At 44.3% G+C, this 19,834-nt stretch overlaps 1 protein-coding gene across 3 annotated transcripts in view; it reads left to right on the top strand.

Moving 5' to 3' along the window:
* The window catches only part of LOC124788077 (phospholipid phosphatase 1-like), a 781,858-nt gene that overhangs the window by 745,717 nt on the left and 16,307 nt on the right, over positions 1-19,834 (top strand). For all 3 annotated transcript variants that reach the window (XM_047255170.1, XM_047255169.1, XM_047255171.1), the window contains one exon: positions 1,929-2,083. In XM_047255170.1, the coding sequence (XP_047111126.1) occupies positions 1,929-2,083 (155 nt within the window). The remainder of the gene's footprint in view (positions 1-1,928; positions 2,084-19,834) is intronic.

Raw genomic sequence — 19,834 nt, 5'->3', positions numbered from 1 at the left:
CTGTACAGGCCTTTATGGATACAGAAAATGTTCGACTGCTGCCCTGGCCAGCACCTTCTCCAGATCTCTCACCAATTGAAAACGTCTGGTCAATGGTGACCGAGCAACTGGCTCGTCACAATACGCCAGTCACTACTCTTTATGAACTGTGGTATCGTGTTGAAGCTGCATGGGCAGCTGTACCTGTACACGCCATCCAAGCTCTTTTTGACTCAATGACCAGGCGTTCAAGGCCGTTATTACGGCCAGAGGTGGTTGTTCTGGGTACTGATTTATCAGGATCTATGCACCCAAATTGCGTGAAAATGTAATCACATGTCATTTCTAGTATAATATATTTGTCCAATGAATACACGTTTATCATCTGCATTTCTTCTTGGTGTAGCTAATTTTAATGACCAGTAGTGTATGTGAATCTTGCTAGTCACGGGAGTATCTCAACATCACGCAGACAGTTCATAGGGACACGTGCAATGTTACAGGAGCATTGTCCTGTCGAAAAATGGTAGTACCATACTATTATATGCTAAGTATTACATGAGGATGAGGATGTCTGTGACGTACCACTGTACCATAAGGGTTCCTTCGATCACTACCAGACATGAGATGAAGTCATACGCAATGGCTCCCCACACTATGACGTCAGAAGTAACATCGGAGCACACCTCTGAAACATTGCAAGAATGAAACTTCTCACCGGGTCTCCACCATACTCACCATTGATGAACATACGGGGTAGTGCAGAACCGCGATTCATCACTGAACACAGCGCGACGCCATTTATCAGCAGTAGATGCTTCCCAGCCAAGGCACCACTCCAACAACAGCCTTCTGTGTTGTGATATTAACGGCATCCTACGAATGGGAGATAATTCACTAGTCCGGCTGCAGTTAGTGTCTGAACAATGATGCAATATGATACAGAATGTTGCAGGTAGCCCATTACTTGTTCACGGATAGCAGGCGCACATAGGAGGAGGTTGCTGTGTGCTTTGTGCACAGTACAACCATCCTGTTTTTGTGATGGGCCAATGTGGTAAGCCGGAACCTGGACAACGAATATGCATGACCTTAAGTTTCCGTGCAGTCCAACATCGGGCCACAGTCACATCCGAATGTCCTAGAAATATGCGCATGGCACGATTCGAGCAGACGGTAAATTGAAAACCCACAATGACGCCCGTTTCAAATCCTGCCAGGTGTTGATAATGCTGTCTCAGAAGAGCATGCAGCATCTCCTTGTCCTACACAGTAATCATTCACCATATGGTACTGTTCTCCCCCCCCTCCCCCCCCCAATCCTGTATACCTTACCAGGCCTGGTAACAACACTGAACACGAACAACGCTAGTGTACCCTAGGGGCTGTTCTATCACAGAGAATTGCATCTGTAATCGTTTATATCCCCGTCGATGGTGTGTACGTGTACGAAGTTACATTGACGTCCGACCATGTATGCGTATGGGGTACTTCACATTTGTGCGAGGCGGTATATAAACTACATTTATTGGGTATGGGCATTTTAGAAGCGGCGTGTTTGCCCGACATGAAATATGGCTAATCCAAACAGTTTTAAGGGGCCACAGATTTTAACATAACCCCTATCCTATACCTGACACTCCCTCGTTGAGACTCTACACAACTGAATTTTATTGCTATTAAAGTGCTCTGTACTGAAAATTATCGACCTGTAAATAGTCTTTTACTTTATATAATCTAATGATTGCTAACGTAAACTTCTTTAATAGTCTTAACCAACGCTTTGGTATCCGGTGATGTCTAATAAGATAATGCATATGCATTTTTTGCAATTGACAAAATTCTGTTTCATGTGCACGCTTACACAGTACTTTGATATGTAATTCAACTTGTTTTATTAATTGAGATTTCTCCTGTTGATCTTTATATTCCTCCTTCGTCTGTTTCAGTTGCTGTTCTTCTCGCCTTGATAGAGTCTGGAGTTATTCCCAGTGCGAAGACAGGGTATTACTGTGGTGACCCAAAAATTTCGTTCAAGTTCAGGGGCGACACCATAGGCATTACCACACTTCTTCTGGGAACATTCTTCTTGCCTCTCATCTTTGTAAGTAGCTTCACTGACGTATTAACGCAATTTTTTGTTTATTACTTGTCTTAATGGCCCGTAGGAGTTGCATTATGGACAATGGTTGGACTGTAGGTGGTACAACCGCAACGCACAGAAATAATCAGAAATTGGATCATCTATGTATTGCTTACAGAGTAGAATACTTAAAATTGCTCAGAGATGCAGGAAACTTACTCAGAAAACTGGCGAGAAAGAATACGCAGAGCTATGGAGGAATAACCCTGATACCTCTTGCAAAAGAGAACTGAATAACAGTCATCCATAGATAAAGTACGAATTAAAACTAAAGATGTAAAGGAAGAAGACATGACCTATACTATGCTATACTATACTGTACTGTACATGATGAACCGAGAACAATAAATCCACATTTTTGTTGTCTCCTATTTAAATGGCTGTCAAGTGGTTCGCGCTAAATGATAAACCTTGCGACGGCCAAACCCGAATCAAACCGGGAGAGAATGTCGAACAGAATTTTAAGGTACAATTAATTTATGATAAGAATGTGTCTTGACAGTTACTATAGTCTTTTACTATTACACATACAGAATTCAGAAGCACTGTAGTGTGAAATAAAAGGAAGAGTCACAGAAGAATGGGGAATGGAAAAAACAAAACAAACGAAGTGATGAGAGAAGGAATAACTGAAGAATAGCGGGTTACAGAACAAGGAAAAGTATTGAAACTCTTCCAGAACTGATACCGAGAACTTAGATGTTGTGGAATGGGTGGCTAAATTATAAGAGCAGCGGGAGGGTCCTATTGCAATGTCAGTGGAGGGTTACGAGTCGCAAAATAAATGTCAACAAGTGATTTTAAAATAAACTATTTTATTCCTGCGACAATCATGGTCCAGAGACAGGTTATGGCACGTGGAGCAGACAATAAAATGGACTCGAAGGAAGTAAAAGTAGAACCACGGTGGGGAAACTTCGATGAACGTAAGTCAAAAGGACATTACAAGTAAAGGTTCATTGGAAAGCTCAAGGGAAAAAAATAGAAAATTGTAACTGGCAAGACGTAGCTGAAGCCAAATGCTGGGAAGAGAAGAGGGTAATACGAAAGTAGTTTTTCAACGGTGGAGAATCAATAAGCGCAGATAAATCAGTGATCCAGTACGTTATTTGTAATCCAATGAATAAGAGAAAATTAAGAGGTGGACGAATATAAATTCTCGACTTCACAAAGATTGCAGCGATTACGAGTGATGTTGTAGTTTAAGTAATATTGTAAATTAACAGATGGAAACTTCCTGGCAGATTAAAACTGTGTGCCCGACCGAGACTCGAACTCGGGACCTTTGCCTTTCGCGGGCAAGTGCTCTACCAACTGAGCTACCGAAGCACGACTCACGTCCGGTACTCACAGCTTTACTTCTGCCAGTACCTCGTCTCCTACCTTCCAAACTTTACAGAAGCTCTCCTGCGAACCTTGCAGAACTAGCACTCCTGAAAGAAAGGATATTGCGGAGACATGGCTTAGCCACAGCCTGGGGGATGTTTCCAGAATGAGATTTTCACTCTGCAGCGGAGTGTGCGCTGATATGAAACTTCCTGGCAGATTAAAACTGTGTGCCCGACCGAGACTCGAACTCGGGACCTTTGCATTTCGCGGGCAAGTGCTCTACCAACTGAGCTACCGAAGCACGACTCACGTCCGGTACTCACAGCTTTACTTCTGCCAGTACCTCGTCTCCTACCTTCCAAACTTTACAGAAGCTCTCCTGCGAACCTTGCAGAACTAGCACTCCTGAAAGAAAGGATATTGCGGAGACATGGCTTAGCCACAGCCTGGGGGATGTTTCCAGAATGAGATTTTCACTCTGCAGCGGAGTGTGCGCTGATATGAAACTTCCTGGCAGATTAAAACTGTGTGCCCGACCGAGACTCGAACTCGGGACCTTTGCCTTTCGCGGGCAAGTGCTCTACCAACTGAGCTACCGAAGCACGACTCACGTCCGGTACTCACAGCTTTACTTCTGCCAGTACCTCGTCTCCTACCTTCCAAACTTTACAGAAGCTCTCCTGCGAACCTTGCAGAACTAGCACTCCTGAAAGAAAGGATATTGCGGAGACATGGCTTAGCCACAGCCTGGGGGCTGTTTCCAGAATGAGATTTTCACTCTGCAGCGGAGTGTGCGCTGATATGAAACTTCCTGGCAGATCAAAACTGTGTGCCCGACCGAGACTCGAACTCGGGACCTTTGCCTTTCGCGGGCAAGTGCTCTACCAACTGAGCTACCGAAGCACGACTCACGTCCGGTACTCACAGCTTTACTTGTGCCAGTACCTCGTCTCCTACCTTCCAAACTTTACAGAAGCTCTCCTGCGAACCTTGCAGAACTAGCACTCCTGAAAGAAAGGATATTGCGGAGACATGGCTTAGCCACAGCCTGGGGGATGTTTCCAGAATGAGATTTTCACTCTGCAGCGGAGTGTGCGCTGATATGAAACTTCCTGGCAGATTAAAACTGTGTGCCCGACCGAGACTCGAACTCGGGACCTTTGCCTTTCGCGGGCAAGTGCTCTACCAACTGAGCTACCGAAGCACGACTCACGTCCGGTACTCACAGCTTTACTTCTGCCAGTACCTCGTCTCCTACCTTCCAAACTTTACAGAAGCTCTCCTGCGAACCTTGCAGAACTAGCACTCCTGAAAGAAAGGATATTGCGGAGACATGGCTTAGCCACAGCCTGGGGGATGTTTCCAGAATGAGTTCGAGTCTCGGTCGGGCACACAGTTTTAATCTGCCAGGAAGTTTCATATCAGCACACACTCCGCTGCAGAGTGAAAATCTCATTCTGGAAACATCCCCCAGGCTGTGGCTAAGCCATGTCTCCGCAATATCCTTTCTTTCAGGAGTGCTAGTTCTGCAAGGTTCGCAGGAGAGCTTCTGTAAAGTTTGGAAGGTAGGAGACGAGGTACTGGCAGAAGTAAAGCTGTGAGTACCGGACGTGAGTCGTGCTTCGGTAGCTCAGTTGGTAGAGCACTTGCCCGCGAAAGGCAAAGGTCCCGAGTTCGAGTCTCGGTCGGGCACACAGTTTTAATCTGCCAGGAAGTTTCATATCAGCGCACACTCCGCTGCAGAGTGAAAATCTCATTCTGGAAACATCCCCCAGGCTGTGGCTAAGCCATGTCTCCGCAATATCCTTTCTTTCAGGAGTGCTAGTTCTGCAAGGTTCGCAGGAGAGCTTCTGTAAAGTTTGGAAGGTAGGAGACGAGGTACTGGCAGAAGTAAAGCTGTGAGTACCGGACGTGAGTCGTGCTTCGGTAGCTCAGTTGGTAGAGCACTTGCCCGCGAAAGGCAAAGGTCCCGAGTTCGAGTCTCGGTCGGGCACACAGTTTTAATCTGCCAGGAAGTCTCATATCAGCGCACACTCCGCTGCAGAGTGAAAATCTCATTCTGGAAACATCCCCCAGGCTGTGGCTAAGCCATGTCTCCGCAATATCCTTTCTTTCAGGAGTGCTAGTTCTGCAAGGTTCGCAGGAGAGCTTCTGTAAAGTTTGGAAGGTAGGAGACGAGGTACTGGCAGAAGTAAAGCTGTGAGTACCGGACGTGAGTCGTGCTTCGGTAGCTCAGTTGGTAGAGCACTTGCCCGCGAAAGGCAAAGGTCCCGAGTTCGAGTCTCGGTCGGGCACACAGTTTTAATCTGCCAGGAAGTTTCATATCAGCGCACACTCCGCTGCAGAGTGAAAATCTCATTCTGGTAACAGATGGAAATCTGAGTATGGAACGTTAGACCACAAGTTAGAGGATACATAATGAGTGTGAGCTGTTCTGGAGCTTCCCGTTAAATTAAAACAATATGATCAAACGAGTCTCGAACGTGGAACCTGGCCATGGTTGTGAGTAATAATAGTTTCATACAGGGTAGTTACAATTAAACTTTCGCTAATTCAGCCATTGCAAACGGAAAACTATTTACCATATGGGTACACAACAGGAATGATGAAACTTCCTGGCAGATTAAAACTGTGTGCCCGACCGAGACTCGAACTCGGGACCTTTGCCTTTCGCGGGCAAGTGCTCTCATTCTGGAAACAGGAATGATGTTTAGACTCGGCGCTGCAGTTAGTGTCGTGACTAGCCGTTAGGCGCCGGTACTAGTACGGCGACGTAGGATTGAATCACATTGTAATTGCCGACAGTCGATATGGGTCTCTGGGACAGGTGAGTAGGGCTTTACTCGTCAAGCTGTGTTATAAAAAACAGCAATAGTGGTGCTGCCCTTCGCGAATATCGACGCGTTAAAAGAATACGGAGAGGTTCTCTTTCCGTACCGAGGTTGAAGAACATGATTAATAAGTTCGAATTAATGGCGATTTGGGAATTGCTCCTGGGAGACACCAACTGAAAATTGCGCCACAAATTATTGATGTCACTCATGCTACATGGAAGATTCTTATGCTTTCAGATAGTACTTTTGTCAACTTGTCTGAAATACACGTAAAACTTATTAGAACATCTAATTCGTAAACTATATGAGGATTTAACTAAGAATGGAAATATGACTTGAAATCCATAATAACCTGTACATCAAACAATTCGCCTGCGAGAAAGCAATCCGTTTTCAATGAAATTTACATGTGCCATCTGACTACTAAACAAAATGTTGAACCTGGATATAGCTAATCTTTATCCTTAGTCTTGCAAACCATCACTGTATATGAACTGTTATTGTAATTACAGAGCCAATGAGCATAAAAATTAATGCATCTAACTTCCGATAGAATTGCTTGAAAATTCACAAGATAGCACTTCACTGAAGTCTGAATGGTATTACGCTTCTGAAGTGAACTGATCTGATGTATTATTTTCACAAACACATTCTCAGAGTACAATCACTGGGCATTACGGTGGACGTCAAAAAAATGGTTCAAATGGCTCTGAGCACTATGGGACTTAACATCTATGGTCATCAGTCCCCTAGAACTTAGAACTACTTAAACCTAACTAACCTAAGGACAGCACACAACACCCAGTCATCACGAGGCAGAGAAAGGTGGACGTCAACTGTGACGATAATTCAACTTATTGGCCTACCTGCGCGCACGGAACGCTCGTCTGCTCTGCAACTTGTCGCTGTTACGAATAACATGTGACTGCTAGAAATCAAATTTCATTTGCCGCACTTGCGCTGTGCAATGCAAGAAGGCATCTTACCAATTCGAATAACTCACGATGTGCAATGCGAGTGTGCAAACAATCTTGAAAGGAAATGAAAATAGAGAACTGATTTTAACAACTGATAAATGAGAAGAAAGATTCCAAGTTTAACTATGCTTAATTAACCCAAGACGACAATACACCTTTTCATAAAGTTGGCAAAAATATGTATTGATAAGTCGTGTGTACAGTTACCTTCCTTGACACTTGTTTCAAGTATAAGACAGGACGATATGCTGCACTGTAAAATTTCTGCAGCAAACTTCAACCACACGTAATGTTGTAAATGGACTACCTTAAAGGCTGGTTTTCACATTCTTCCACTAACATAATCTTATTTGCTCAATAACTTTCCTCAAAACATATTATCTGATTTACTCTGACGAACATCTGTGGTCTCAAACACAGTCTTACAACTAATTTGATTATATCGATATTACAGAGATTGAGTACGTTTATCAAATTCACAGCTTCATTCGCATTTATGCCCGAAACATCCTGAAAATCGTCATGGTAAATAGGACAGCCCCCTTTCACATGGCTGAGAATGCTGGACGCGATCTGCGATCTTGAAGCAGGGTACGAGTCGTGCCACGATAGCTGAACATTCCATAGTCCACCGTCGGAAAAGTGCTGCGAACAGTTGTGAAATGCGATTCCAGGCTGTCGTGAGTACACTGAGTGAGCAACGTTTAAGCCTGGAACGTAAACATGGTACACAATTAACACATGTTACTCTCATGTGGAAATTAAAATGTGGTTCTTCCTGTGGGCTGTTCGTTCTCTCTCCTCCGTATGTCCTTATACATGTTTTCGCAAAGTTTGTGTCCTACGATCACTCGTTTTCATGGGAGCCCTCTCAGGTAGCGAAAGTTCAATTACTTGTATAACCCATTTGTATGTTGAGTGCATGTATTGAAATTAAGGTATGTAGTATAGTAGTCGTCAACATGTGTGAATAGAGGATAGAATCAATGTGTTCGTACGCTGTAGGAAAATTTTGTCATTTGTACTTAATCATCGAAATATTCGCTAAATGAAACTGATATGTCGCAATGTGTATTCGTTAACCTCAGCATAAACATTATTCCATATTTCATCTAAGAGTAGTGTAGCGTTTTGGTTCAGAATATTATCTGTGCACTTCGATAATTGGTTTTTTGTTATATGAAGGAACATTCATTATTAACTTCAGCATGTAGCTTGAAGAAACGATTTCAGCTGATCTGTCCCGTGTCACATAGTCTGATCCTCACATTACTCAAAGCTGACGCGTCCTAATAATCACCTCGGAGCAATAACCATTTTTTAATCGTATACGAAATAACGAGAATTTCAAATTATGTGGGCTTTCGCGCAGTAGTTAGCAACAGGGATTGCTACTCGAAATTCGCTTCATGTAGTCAACGAAAACACAAATATCGTTTCGCACTGGCTCGTTCAATAAAAGACCATAGATTAAATAAAGTAAAAAAAAAATCTCGAAGTGCTAGAAGCTTCCTATTACTTGTGTGTGCTGTTCACTGCTGTACACGCAGTCAACGCCAAAGTTTTAATGGTGCTAGCACACAGCTAGTCAAAGTTTGGGATTTTGAAACATGCAGCTACTATTCGGTAGTCCGCGTTATTTAGCTTTTCACTCAAAATCGGTACACTTTTGTAAGCAAACTGCATGGTCTCGATGCTTCCCACCAGCCACGACACCGCACTTTCAGCACGTCCGCATTGACTCTATAGCCACTGGGCCTCGCCGCTGACGCAGAGCTGGAGATAAAACCGTGACACCGGGCCGGTGCAAGACACATCGCATCATGCTGTGCTAAAGTACCGCGTGGTTATCATTAATGTGCGGCTACTCACAGAGGTGCAGTGTAGACTGTAATTATAAGATGCAGCCAAACTTGGTAGATTTGCAGATGTCATAGCGGAACCGATTTAGGCTGGAAAACATTAGTTCGCTGCGCGGAGTGGCCGCGTGGTTTGAGGCGCCATGTCACGGATTGCGCGGCCCCTCCGCCGGAGATTAGTCCTCCCTCGTGTGTGTGTGTCGTTCTTAGCCTCAGGTAGTTTAAGTAGTGTGTAAGTCTAGAGACCGATGACCTCAGCAGTTTGGTCCCTTAGGAATTCACACACATGTCTGAACATTTGAAATTAGTTCCAATTTTGGCCACCAGGTGGAAATATGGCGCGCCGGCCCGAGTGGCCGTGCGTTTCTAGGCGCTACAGTTTGGAGCCGAGCGACCGCTACGGTCGCAGGTTCGAATCCTGCCTCGGGCATGGATGTGTGTGATGTCCTTAGGTTAGTTAGGTTTAATTAGTTCTAAGTTCTAGGCGACTGATGACCTCAGAAGTTAAGTCGCATAGTGCTCAGAGCCATTTGAACCATTTTGCAAATATGGCGCTATACACTGTTCGTATGACTGTATGACATCCACGCTGTCATTTGACAAACAATAACGTGAATGAACAGTATGCCTTTCAAGCAGAAAGACGGTGCGCTGTTGGTGAAACTGTTTTATGTGAACAGGAACGATTAAAGTGCAGCATTGAGTGAGTATCGCCGACTGAGAGGCCTGAAGAGAGGGGCGATCATTAAATCGTTTAAAAATGGTGGTGATAAAATTCGACAAAATGGGGGAAGTAGGTGTGGCACCTGGAAGAGGAAGGTCTCTTATCTCAGTGGAAGTTACTGACGAAGTTGCCATTGCTGTAACTGACCATTCCGCATGCGTCGCAGCTAGTGCTAGTGGTCTTGCAATGTCTTGAGAATTGTCCATCCCATGGTCAACAGCACAAAGTTTTTCTGTCTATATTACAAGATCCAGACGGTGCAGCAACTGAGACCTTATGATGCGCAGCCATGTTCTGAATTTCCGCTTCGGTTTCTGGCACGGATCGAAGTTAGATTACACGTGGCCGCCAAATAATACTCTATGGAGTGACGCGGCACATTTTACACTACAGGGTGCAGTGAATATACAGAACTGCCGAATTTGTGGTACTGTCAAACCGCGTGTTCTGCACGAAGTGCCAATGCACTCGCCGTATGTGAATGTGCAGCGTTGATTCAGAAGCATCTTTAATCTTGGTCAGTTCGTCTTTGAAAAGAATAAACCCAGAGGGCCTGTCAAGTGTACCATGACGTCTGCACGTTATCGACACCACCTTGTACAGGAAGAGCGCAACTGTGAGGAAACCACTGTTTTCATGCAAGATGGGGCAAAACCTGATGTCGCTCGCCCAGTGAAAGATTTTTTTAATGCAACCTTCCACGATTGTGATACTTGCCGACGTCTTGCAGATGCATGGCATGCAGGATCATCTGATTTGAATCTATGTGACTTTTGACCCTCGGGAACATCTAACAGAAAGAGTTTACCAGTGACACGTTTGGTCTCTACCTGTTCTGAAAGATAGTATACAGGGACCAGATACCACCGGAACGCTGCGAGCAACTGTTGATAACGTTTTATGCCTTTCTCACTTGTTTAACCTTCTATTCTCCTGTTACTAATCCGTTACACATGGAAACATTTCTGTTCGTCTTTCTAGCATTCCCAGCGCCAGTTTTGCTCCTGGTGGCCAAAATTGGAGCTAATTTTTTCCCAACGTAAATCGGATCCTCATTGACGCATTACAATGCCCTCGAAGTTTCGCTGCCGTAAGATAATTACAACCCACATTGGACCTCTGTGATTTTCTGCACTTTAGTTATAACCGCCCGTTATTTACCTTGCTTACACAGTACTTTGGAGTCACGACTGTTTACTGGACTTCGTTACGGGTTGCTGTTCCACGGATTAACTTGACCCAGGCTACATGGATGATTGTTACGTATGTTCTACAGTTTGTGACGACCCGTTGCGGGCTGAAATTGCGAACTATAGCTTGATTACATTGTACCCATATTTTCTGTGGAACAGTGTAATGTACCGTAGCGAGTATAATACTTAATATATAAGTAATATGTAATACTCAGTATATAATAAGCTTATGTCTACGGAGTGAGCACAGCGTTGTGTGCGTTTCGCAAACGTCAACCTGGAATTAAGTGTGTAACAGCAGTGGTGTCCGCCCCGACAGCTGAGTGGTCAGTGTGACGGACTGTCATGCCAGGGGATCCGGGTTCGATTCCCGGCTGGGTTGGAGAGTTTCTCCGCTCAGGGACTGGGTGTTGTGTCGTTCCCCATCATCATCTCATCCCCATCGATGCACAAGTCGCCGAAGTGGCGTCAGCTCAAAAGACGACCGCTCTACCCGGCGGGAGGTCCTAGCCGTACGACATTTCATTTCATTTCAGCAATGGTAATTGTTGCTGCTACGGATGTAAATCGAAAGAGGTAAGAGAAGGAAAAGTTACTTTACAAAGATGAGCACTAAAAATATCCAGTTACGGTTATCGAAGCAGTAAGAAGCACTTTGTGTGTTGAAAGACATCGCGATACGATGTAATAAAGAGTTAATACCGTAGGGCTTCTTTATGCGACTGCATGGTCATGTATATATTTATGACACAAGTTTTTGATAAATTCAGTACTTTGCTGTCAGTCAATCTGTTGATAGTACAAACATTTCGAGCAATCGTCTCCTGCTGATACGGTTTATGTACGACAGCTTGACATTGCTTCAGAACAACCACCACTATCTTTGCTTAAAAAAAGTTTACAGTAGTAAATTGTGTTATTAATACATATGGCGTGAAGAAATGATTGTGTGATTAATATTTTGGTTTTGTTAAGGTTAAACTAAACGTAAAGATATTGTTTTTCGTCCAAATTCGAAGACTTCCGAGTCAGTTTCACTTTGGCGTCACAGGAAGAGAACTCCCAATGCCTCTGCAGCATTAATTTATTAAAGCAAAGACTCGGTAGTACGATAAAGTGCAGCACAGATTATAAAAAATAACGGAGCCTATCACTTCTTTTGTGTAACAAAAAACGTATAATGTAAGCTATGACATGTAGTGCAGACTCTCGAAATATCCGTGCCTTTTTTCTTTAAAGCTTGAAAAGCAGTCGATTCCAGATACTGAATGCAGACTGTTACGATGCGTATCAGCTGCGCGTACAAATTCCATGATACTTCTGAACGGAATATGTCCTTACTAGCGATGTAACGAATTCAATATCTGCTCGGCGTATGCGGCCAAATTTTATACCGTGACTTTGGAGGAAGTGTATGCTAGCAACATAAAATTCCGTTTTGCTCCTCTGAATGCTCACTACATAGAAATTCCTATTATATGCCCGTCGCGCTTATGAGAGGAGTATTCTTCCTTCAATCCATGTTAGCAATCTAAATCGTAAGAATATTCCCCTTTAAACAAACTCCATGCTTGTATTATTGTTTTTCAACACATTACACTTGCAACATACAGTAATATCAGTAAGGACTTGTACAGAACTTTTATAACAAACTTGGTGTGTACTGCTAAGCCATAAGGCGAATTTCCTCTGCTGCTTCGTAGATATTTGCAATTCCGTTTTTGAAGATATGTAAACTGAGTCAGTCATAACAAATCGTCCTCACTATGTGCTTCATACTACGCCCTACGGAAACGAAAACTGTCGATTTGTTTGTCGTTGCCAGCATTGCTTTTGAGAAAGGAATTTTGTGTGCCTGTTAGGTACAGGGGGGACAAAGTAATGTAGTGCGATAGTGGGCTTGAGGTTGTCGTCAACAGCATCTGTCATATAGGCAGGACGGGTTTAAAGCTCAATCAAGACAAGTGGCCGCTTGTGGCGCCAAGCTGAGAGTTGTCCCACGAGTATGCAGATGCAGAATTCGTATACGGGGTATACAATACACTGGTATGAAGAACTTATGGACGAAAGTAACTTTCGCATGATATGTCGCTGCAAAGTAACACAGCTCGATGAAACTTGGGCCACACATAGAAAGAACGGCTACGGTATAGTCCAGAAGGAAAGTGAAAGAAGTAGGCAGTGAGACGAACGGAAATGACACTTTTATTCAAAGGCAATAAATTACACGGAAATCACGGCGATTGATGGCGGTCCCGTGCACATAATAAATAATGGGATATGATTCATCGAGTAAAACACAAGTGATTTCTGGCGTTCCCCAAGGTAGTGTTATAGGCCCTTTGCTGTTCCTTATCTACGTAAACGATTTGGGAGACAATCTGAGCAGCCGTCTTAGGTTGTTTGCAGATGACGGTGTCGTTTATCGACTAATAAAGTCATCAGAAGATCAAAACGAATTAGAAAAAATATCTGAATGGTGCGAAAATTGGCAGTTGACCCTAAATAACGAAAAGTGTGAGGTCATCCACATGAGTGCTAAAAGGAATTCGTTAAAATTCGGTCACACGATAACAGAATGATGACATAATATCTGTTACGTTAGTGTCACCTTTTAGTATACAAGCGTTGTCATAAATTGCTTTTTAATTTCTTTTAATTTTACTGAGAGTACCAGAAGATCTCTGTTCATTGAAAGAGACACTCTTTGCAAATAATTACGTTATGTTCTTTGCTAATGTTTGTGCAGCATTTACTGCATATTTGACCATTTTGTCTGTCTTGTCGATGTAGGCACATGAAACATCATCTTTTTGGTTTTTGGTGATCTTCCAGTTTCCACAATATTAGGCCGTTAGCGAGTAACTCCACAACGTGCCATGGCTTGTAGAACATTCGTCTGAAGGCGTCGGTTGTTGACTCTGGACTCCATATGATAATATATTATTTCATGCCCTAATTTCTTGAGTAAAATTCTTCTTTTGTCGGATCTTCTTTCCTGGTAATTGGGGTGTTCCTGTGAAATTTGACACAGGGCATTTATGGCTGCTACATCCATAATGTTTGTCCATATGATGAATGGCTGTCTCCTTGACTGTCTTCTTGTATGTGTATCTACGTGCCGTCTGGTCAAGAGGACCAACTCCTTATTTAATTTTGTTAGAGAATAAAATGAACACTGGTTTCTTTTTATGTCCTCCATCTCCTGTGGCAGTGTGGTACAAAGAACTTAACAGTATGGCACTTTTGTTCTTTTTGGGCACATAAATTGTCTTTGAAACCAACTGATGATACAACTTCCCTCGACTTGGAAGCTTTCATTTGTGGTGAAATTTCCTGTCTGTCTGAGTCAAAGTTCTCACTGCTGTTGTCTTGTCCTGCAGTAGTTCTTCAAATAAAGGAACAGTTGTGAAAAAATTATCCATGGTAATATTTGCTGAGGTGTCTCTCAGTGTCTTCATTATTGTTTTTACTGTTGTGGAAGAAACACTGATTTGTTTTGACTTTGCAGTATAGATAAAACCATCACTAGCATATGAAGTCAAAAATCACGTAGCCAAAGTATTTTGATTCCATATTTGCCTGGTTTGCTGGGAATGTACTGAATAAACTTGGTACGGTCTCTGCAGGGACATGTTGTTCATCGATAGTTAGTTTCATTGGGATGCATCCTTTGTCGACAGTTTTATATGAAAAGTTCCCAAAAGTAGCAAACTGGAGTCATGTTGTCACTCTTTCCCTTGGCCTAACTGGTCCGTTTCTCATCAAAACTCAAGACTGTTCGTATATCTTCAAATCTGCTAACTGAAAATGTGGCGAGGTAAGTAGAATTGGCAAAGTTATCGTGAATGAGCTCTTTGATTGGCACATCCCAGTTTCTACCTGCACCAGCAATAATCAGGAGCCCAAAAAAGCATTCATTTCCTCAGGCGTAACATTTTGTCATTTTTTTTTTATACTAGCGATGCGCCCACCTTCAAAATCAGTACAGTGCACAGTCTCATTTAGCGTTCTTTGTGAGACAAAGCAGTCCCGTGCGTTCCTAGGAGTGAAAATAACAGTACCTCTTACTGGAACAGGTGAAATTTTCATGATGCATACTCGAATTCTCATGGTTGGAGGCGCTGTTTTGCTTCACTTAGTTCCATCATGTGCGATAAAGAAATCAGCATTTCTGTAGTTTTTTTATTTGATTTTTCACTACTTTCTTACTAGGAATGCTAGAAGACACACTTATTCTCCTGGAGACAGTCACTGGACTAATGTCATCTTCTTTATCAAAGAGAGCTTCATCTTCAAGCCAATCGAAAATCGTTGATTCAAAATTTTTTTCACTTGCTATGACTTCAGACGATGAGCTTTTACTTCTAACAGATAGTATGGAATTCAAGCTGTAAGTAAATAATGAACGTAGCCTACCTTGCAAAATTATTTTGTTTGTGAAGCTGAACCTATGCTCAACGAAACAACTTTAGCTTAACGATAAACACTTACTATCAAAAGAATACTCGACTGCAGCGTCCACAGTACTTCTGAATATTCAATAATGGCTGTAACAGTGGCGAAGTGTTAACTGTTATAAGTAATCTTGCCAACATAGCTTGCCATTGAGACAAAAGAAAAGTAAACCATTAGAAAGATGGCATGTTTACTAAGGGGTCTGAAAGACCCCTGTAATGCATTGGACGAGTAGGATTACAAAATTAATGAAGAAAATTAATTAATTTTATTTGTGTGGTGTCACCGCCAGACACCACACTGGCTAGGTGGTAGTTTAAATCGGCCGCGGTCCATGTAGTACTTGTCGGACCCGCGTGTCGCCACTGTGATCGCAGACCTAGCGCCACCACCAAGGCAGGTCTCGTGATACGAGAGTGGACTCGACCCCAGTTGTACGAGAACCAAGCTACCGCCCAGTTGTACGCGAACCTAGCTATCGCCCAGTTGTACGAAGCCTTTCTCTCTCATTAGCCGAGAGACAGAATAGCCATCAGAAGTTAATGGCTACGAACTAGCAAGGAGCCATTTGTATCAGTGCCTATAGCTTACGAGTATTCAAGAGAGATGTATTCCAAGGAATTATTAAAAGTTAAGTAAAAAGCATCTACCTACTTTTCTTCTTATTCATTCATAAGTTTTTATGTTCCAGACTTCACGCCCGTATGCTTATTGCCGTGCGTGCACTATCGGCTACAGCGTTAGTTTAGCATTCCTTTTCAGCAATCAACATCACGGTGTCGGTCCAGCTACCGACACTACAATTATTGGCGACGAGGATGGGATGCATCGGATTTCGGGATCGGTGCTGTGCTTGCGCACAAAGTTGGCTCCCATGATCGCCCTATTGCCTTTGCGTCCAAATTGCTCTCGTCTGCGCAAAGAAATTATTCACAGATAGAGAAAGAAGCTTTAGCTCTCGTGTTTGGTGTTACTAAGTTCCATGATTTCTTGTATGGTCGTCACTTTACCATCATCACAGACCACAAACCTTTGACATCGCTTTTTCATCCGACCAAGCCTGTACCTCCACGTACAGCGCAGAAATTCATTCGCTGGTCTATTTTCCTCTCGCAGTACCGCTACGATATCTTGTATCGGTCCACTGCTAAGCACGGAAACGCCGATGCGTTGTCCCGTTTGCCTGTTGCTGAGGATAAAGCATTCGATTCTTCCGAACTTGCTTGCATGTTCATTGATGCGGAAACCGATGAAGTGGTCGAATCGTTTCCGATTGATTTTCGTCGTGTCGCTACAGCCACAGCTGCTGACCCTGTCCTTGCTACTGTTTTACGTTTTGTTGCTACGCAATGGCCTTTGTCAAAGTCTCGGATCGAGGATCCGTTGGTTCGCCGATTTTTTGCTCACAAGGAGAGACTTTTTGTTCGACGTGGTGTTTTGTTGTTGCGTTCTGATAATGATCAGTCCAGAGTCGTGGTCCCACGTTCGTTACAGTCCTCTGTTTTACGGCTTCTTCACCAAGGACATTGGGGTATAGTGCGAACGAAACAACTTGCTCGTCAGCACTGTACTTGGTTCGGAATCGATGCTGCGATTACGAATATGTGTTCTTCGTGCCCGGCGTGTGCCGAACAACAGTCCGCACCGCCGCGGAAAGTCTTTGCGTGGCCAAAAGCCACTTCCCCTTGGCAACGCTTGCACATTGATTTTGCTGGTCCATTCTGGAATGCTCGATGGTTGGTTCTGGTCGACGCCTTCAGTAATTTTCCTTTTGTTGTCCGGATGTCTTCCACGACGTCCTCCGCCACCATCCAAGCGTTGTCTGCTATCTTTTGCATTGAAGGTCTTCCGCAGACTATTGTTTCCGACAATGGCCCACAATTCATGTCCGCAGAATTTCAGTCATTCTGCCAGGCCAATGGTATTCAACATCTGACATCCGCGCCGTTTTCGCCTCAGTCCAACGGTGCCGCTGAACGATTGCTCCGGACTTTCAAGTCACAGATGTTGAAATTGAAAGAGTCGCATTCTCGGGAGGACGCATTGTTGCTCTTTTTGTCTTCGTATCGCTCTCAGCCCCGAGAGGGTCGCTCGCCGGCTGAGTTGCTCCACGGTCGTCCTCATCGCACCTTGATGTCTTTGCTGCATCCGCCGCATCAGGTTCCTGCGCAGCGGCAGACTCCTGCTTTTGCTCCAGGCGACGTTGTATTTTATCGCAACTATCGAGGTTCACGGCGTTGGCTCGCAGGGCGCATTCTTCGCTGCCTCGGCCGCGCGATGTATTTGGTTTTGGGGGCCTCTGGTGAGGTGCGTCGGCATCTCAATCAGCTGCGCCTCTGTCGTCGCTCGGGTTCTGCCGCTCCCCGTCTGCTTTCAGCGACGGTGCCGTCCGGTCAGCGCCCTGGGGACCCATCTACTGGCTCGCCTCATCCCCAGGTGTTACCGACGATGCCTTCCATTTTGCCCCATGGCGACGCGCCGCCGCCGCCGCAGCAGCAGCAGCAGCAGCAGCCGCCGCCGCCGCCGACCGCATTCGACGCTTCGTTGCAGCCGCCAAGTGCCTCCCAGGGTCACGCGCCGCCGATCGCTTCCCGTGACCAGCTGTCCTCCGCCATGGAACGCCCGCCCGCTCCGGACCACATGATGTCATCGCGCGTCGGCTACCCCGACGCAATGGAGGTCGACACTTTGGCCCCTCCTGTTTCTTTACGGGCGCATACACCGCATGTTGACGTGCACCCTGGACTAGTTTTGCAGGCGTTTCCTAGCTCCCCTCGGACCGGATGGCCGGGTGCGGGTGGCACAGCCTCGCCTGTTGTTAGGCTCCCCACCTCATCGCATACGTCAACATGTGGTCCTCCCCACGGCGGGCGGAAGCCTTATTACACGACCGTTCGCCGATTTGCGGGGGAGGAATGTGGTGTCACCGCCAGACACCACACTGGCTAGGTGGTAGTTTAAATCGGCCGCGGTCCATGTAGTACTTGTCGGACCCGCGTGTCGCCACTGTGATCGCAGACCTAGCGCCACCACCAAGGCAGGTCTCGTGATACGAGAGTGGACTCGACCCCAGTTGTACGAGAACCAAGCTACCGCCCAGTTGTACGCGAACCTAGCTATCGCCCAGTTGTACGAAGCCTTTCTCTCTCATTAGCCGAGAGACAGAATAGCCATCAGAAGTTAATGGCTACGAACTAGCAAGGAGCCATTTGTATCAGTGCCTATAGCTTACGAGTATTCAAGAGAGATGTATTCCAAGGAATTATTAAAAGTTAAGTAAAAAGCATCTACCTACTTTTCTTCTTATTCATTCATAAGTTTTTATGTTCCAGACTTCACGCCCGTATGCTTATTGCCGTGCGTGCACTATCGGCTACAGCGTTAGTTTAGCATTCCTTTTCAGCAATCAACATCACGGTGTCGGTCCAGCTACCGACACTACAATTTGCACCAAATAAAGTTTTGTCTAAAGAAAGTCAACTGAATTTTCAAGGATCACACGGAACGTAAGACGAAGCAATAAACATTAAATACAGGTTATTGCGGTCTAAGGCGCTGCAGTCATGTACTGTGCGGCTGGTCCCGGCGGAGGTTAGAGTCCTCCCTCGGGCATGGGTGTGTGTGTTTGTCCTTAGGATAATTTAGGTTAAGTAGTGAGTAAGCTTAGGGACTGATGATGACCTTAGCAGTTAAGTACCATAAGATTTCACACACAGGTTATTGACAGAACGAAAGGGTTACCTGGTCCAGAAGACCCCAGTCCCGAGGGCTTAATGAAAAAAAAAAAGTTGTGTGATTTTATGTACCCGTTCGATAGAGAAGTTCCAAAATAGATGTAGTACAATATACAGTTTAATTACAATTCTTGCCATTAAGACAAAAATAATTTAGTCAAATCTGACAACTGTAAACACAGCCAGTGGCGAAGACAATGACAAATATAGACAGACCTGAGATACTGTCGCGATTTACATTACTTTTGCATGTATTTACATTCCTACTGGACTTTTAACAATTTCCCTTGTTTTTTTTCAATAATTTGTATCGTGTTTTAGCTAGGCATACAACATATTTGCTCTGCACAATTGATGTCCACTTTAACCATATGCGTTTCTCAACAATCGATCTATATTATTATAATATTGTTAATGACACACAATACATCAGAAAAACAATGTTTTCTGTCTCGCACCTGCCGGGGTCCTACAGTTCTGTGTAACTCTGTGTCTAACAATTTATTATTTCCTTGTTGAATCAGTTACATCTCAAGTCCTATTAACGGGACTAGGAAATGACGTATGAAAATACCTACAATCTGCTCTTGATGCTGACTGAAAG

This window comes from Schistocerca piceifrons, chromosome 3 (genome assembly GCF_021461385.2).
Source record: "Schistocerca piceifrons isolate TAMUIC-IGC-003096 chromosome 3, iqSchPice1.1, whole genome shotgun sequence".
NCBI classification, from domain to species: Eukaryota; Metazoa; Arthropoda; class Insecta; order Orthoptera; family Acrididae; genus Schistocerca; species Schistocerca piceifrons.
Note: the sequence above shows the minus strand (reverse complement) of the source record. Positions and strands in the feature narration are given on the sequence as shown.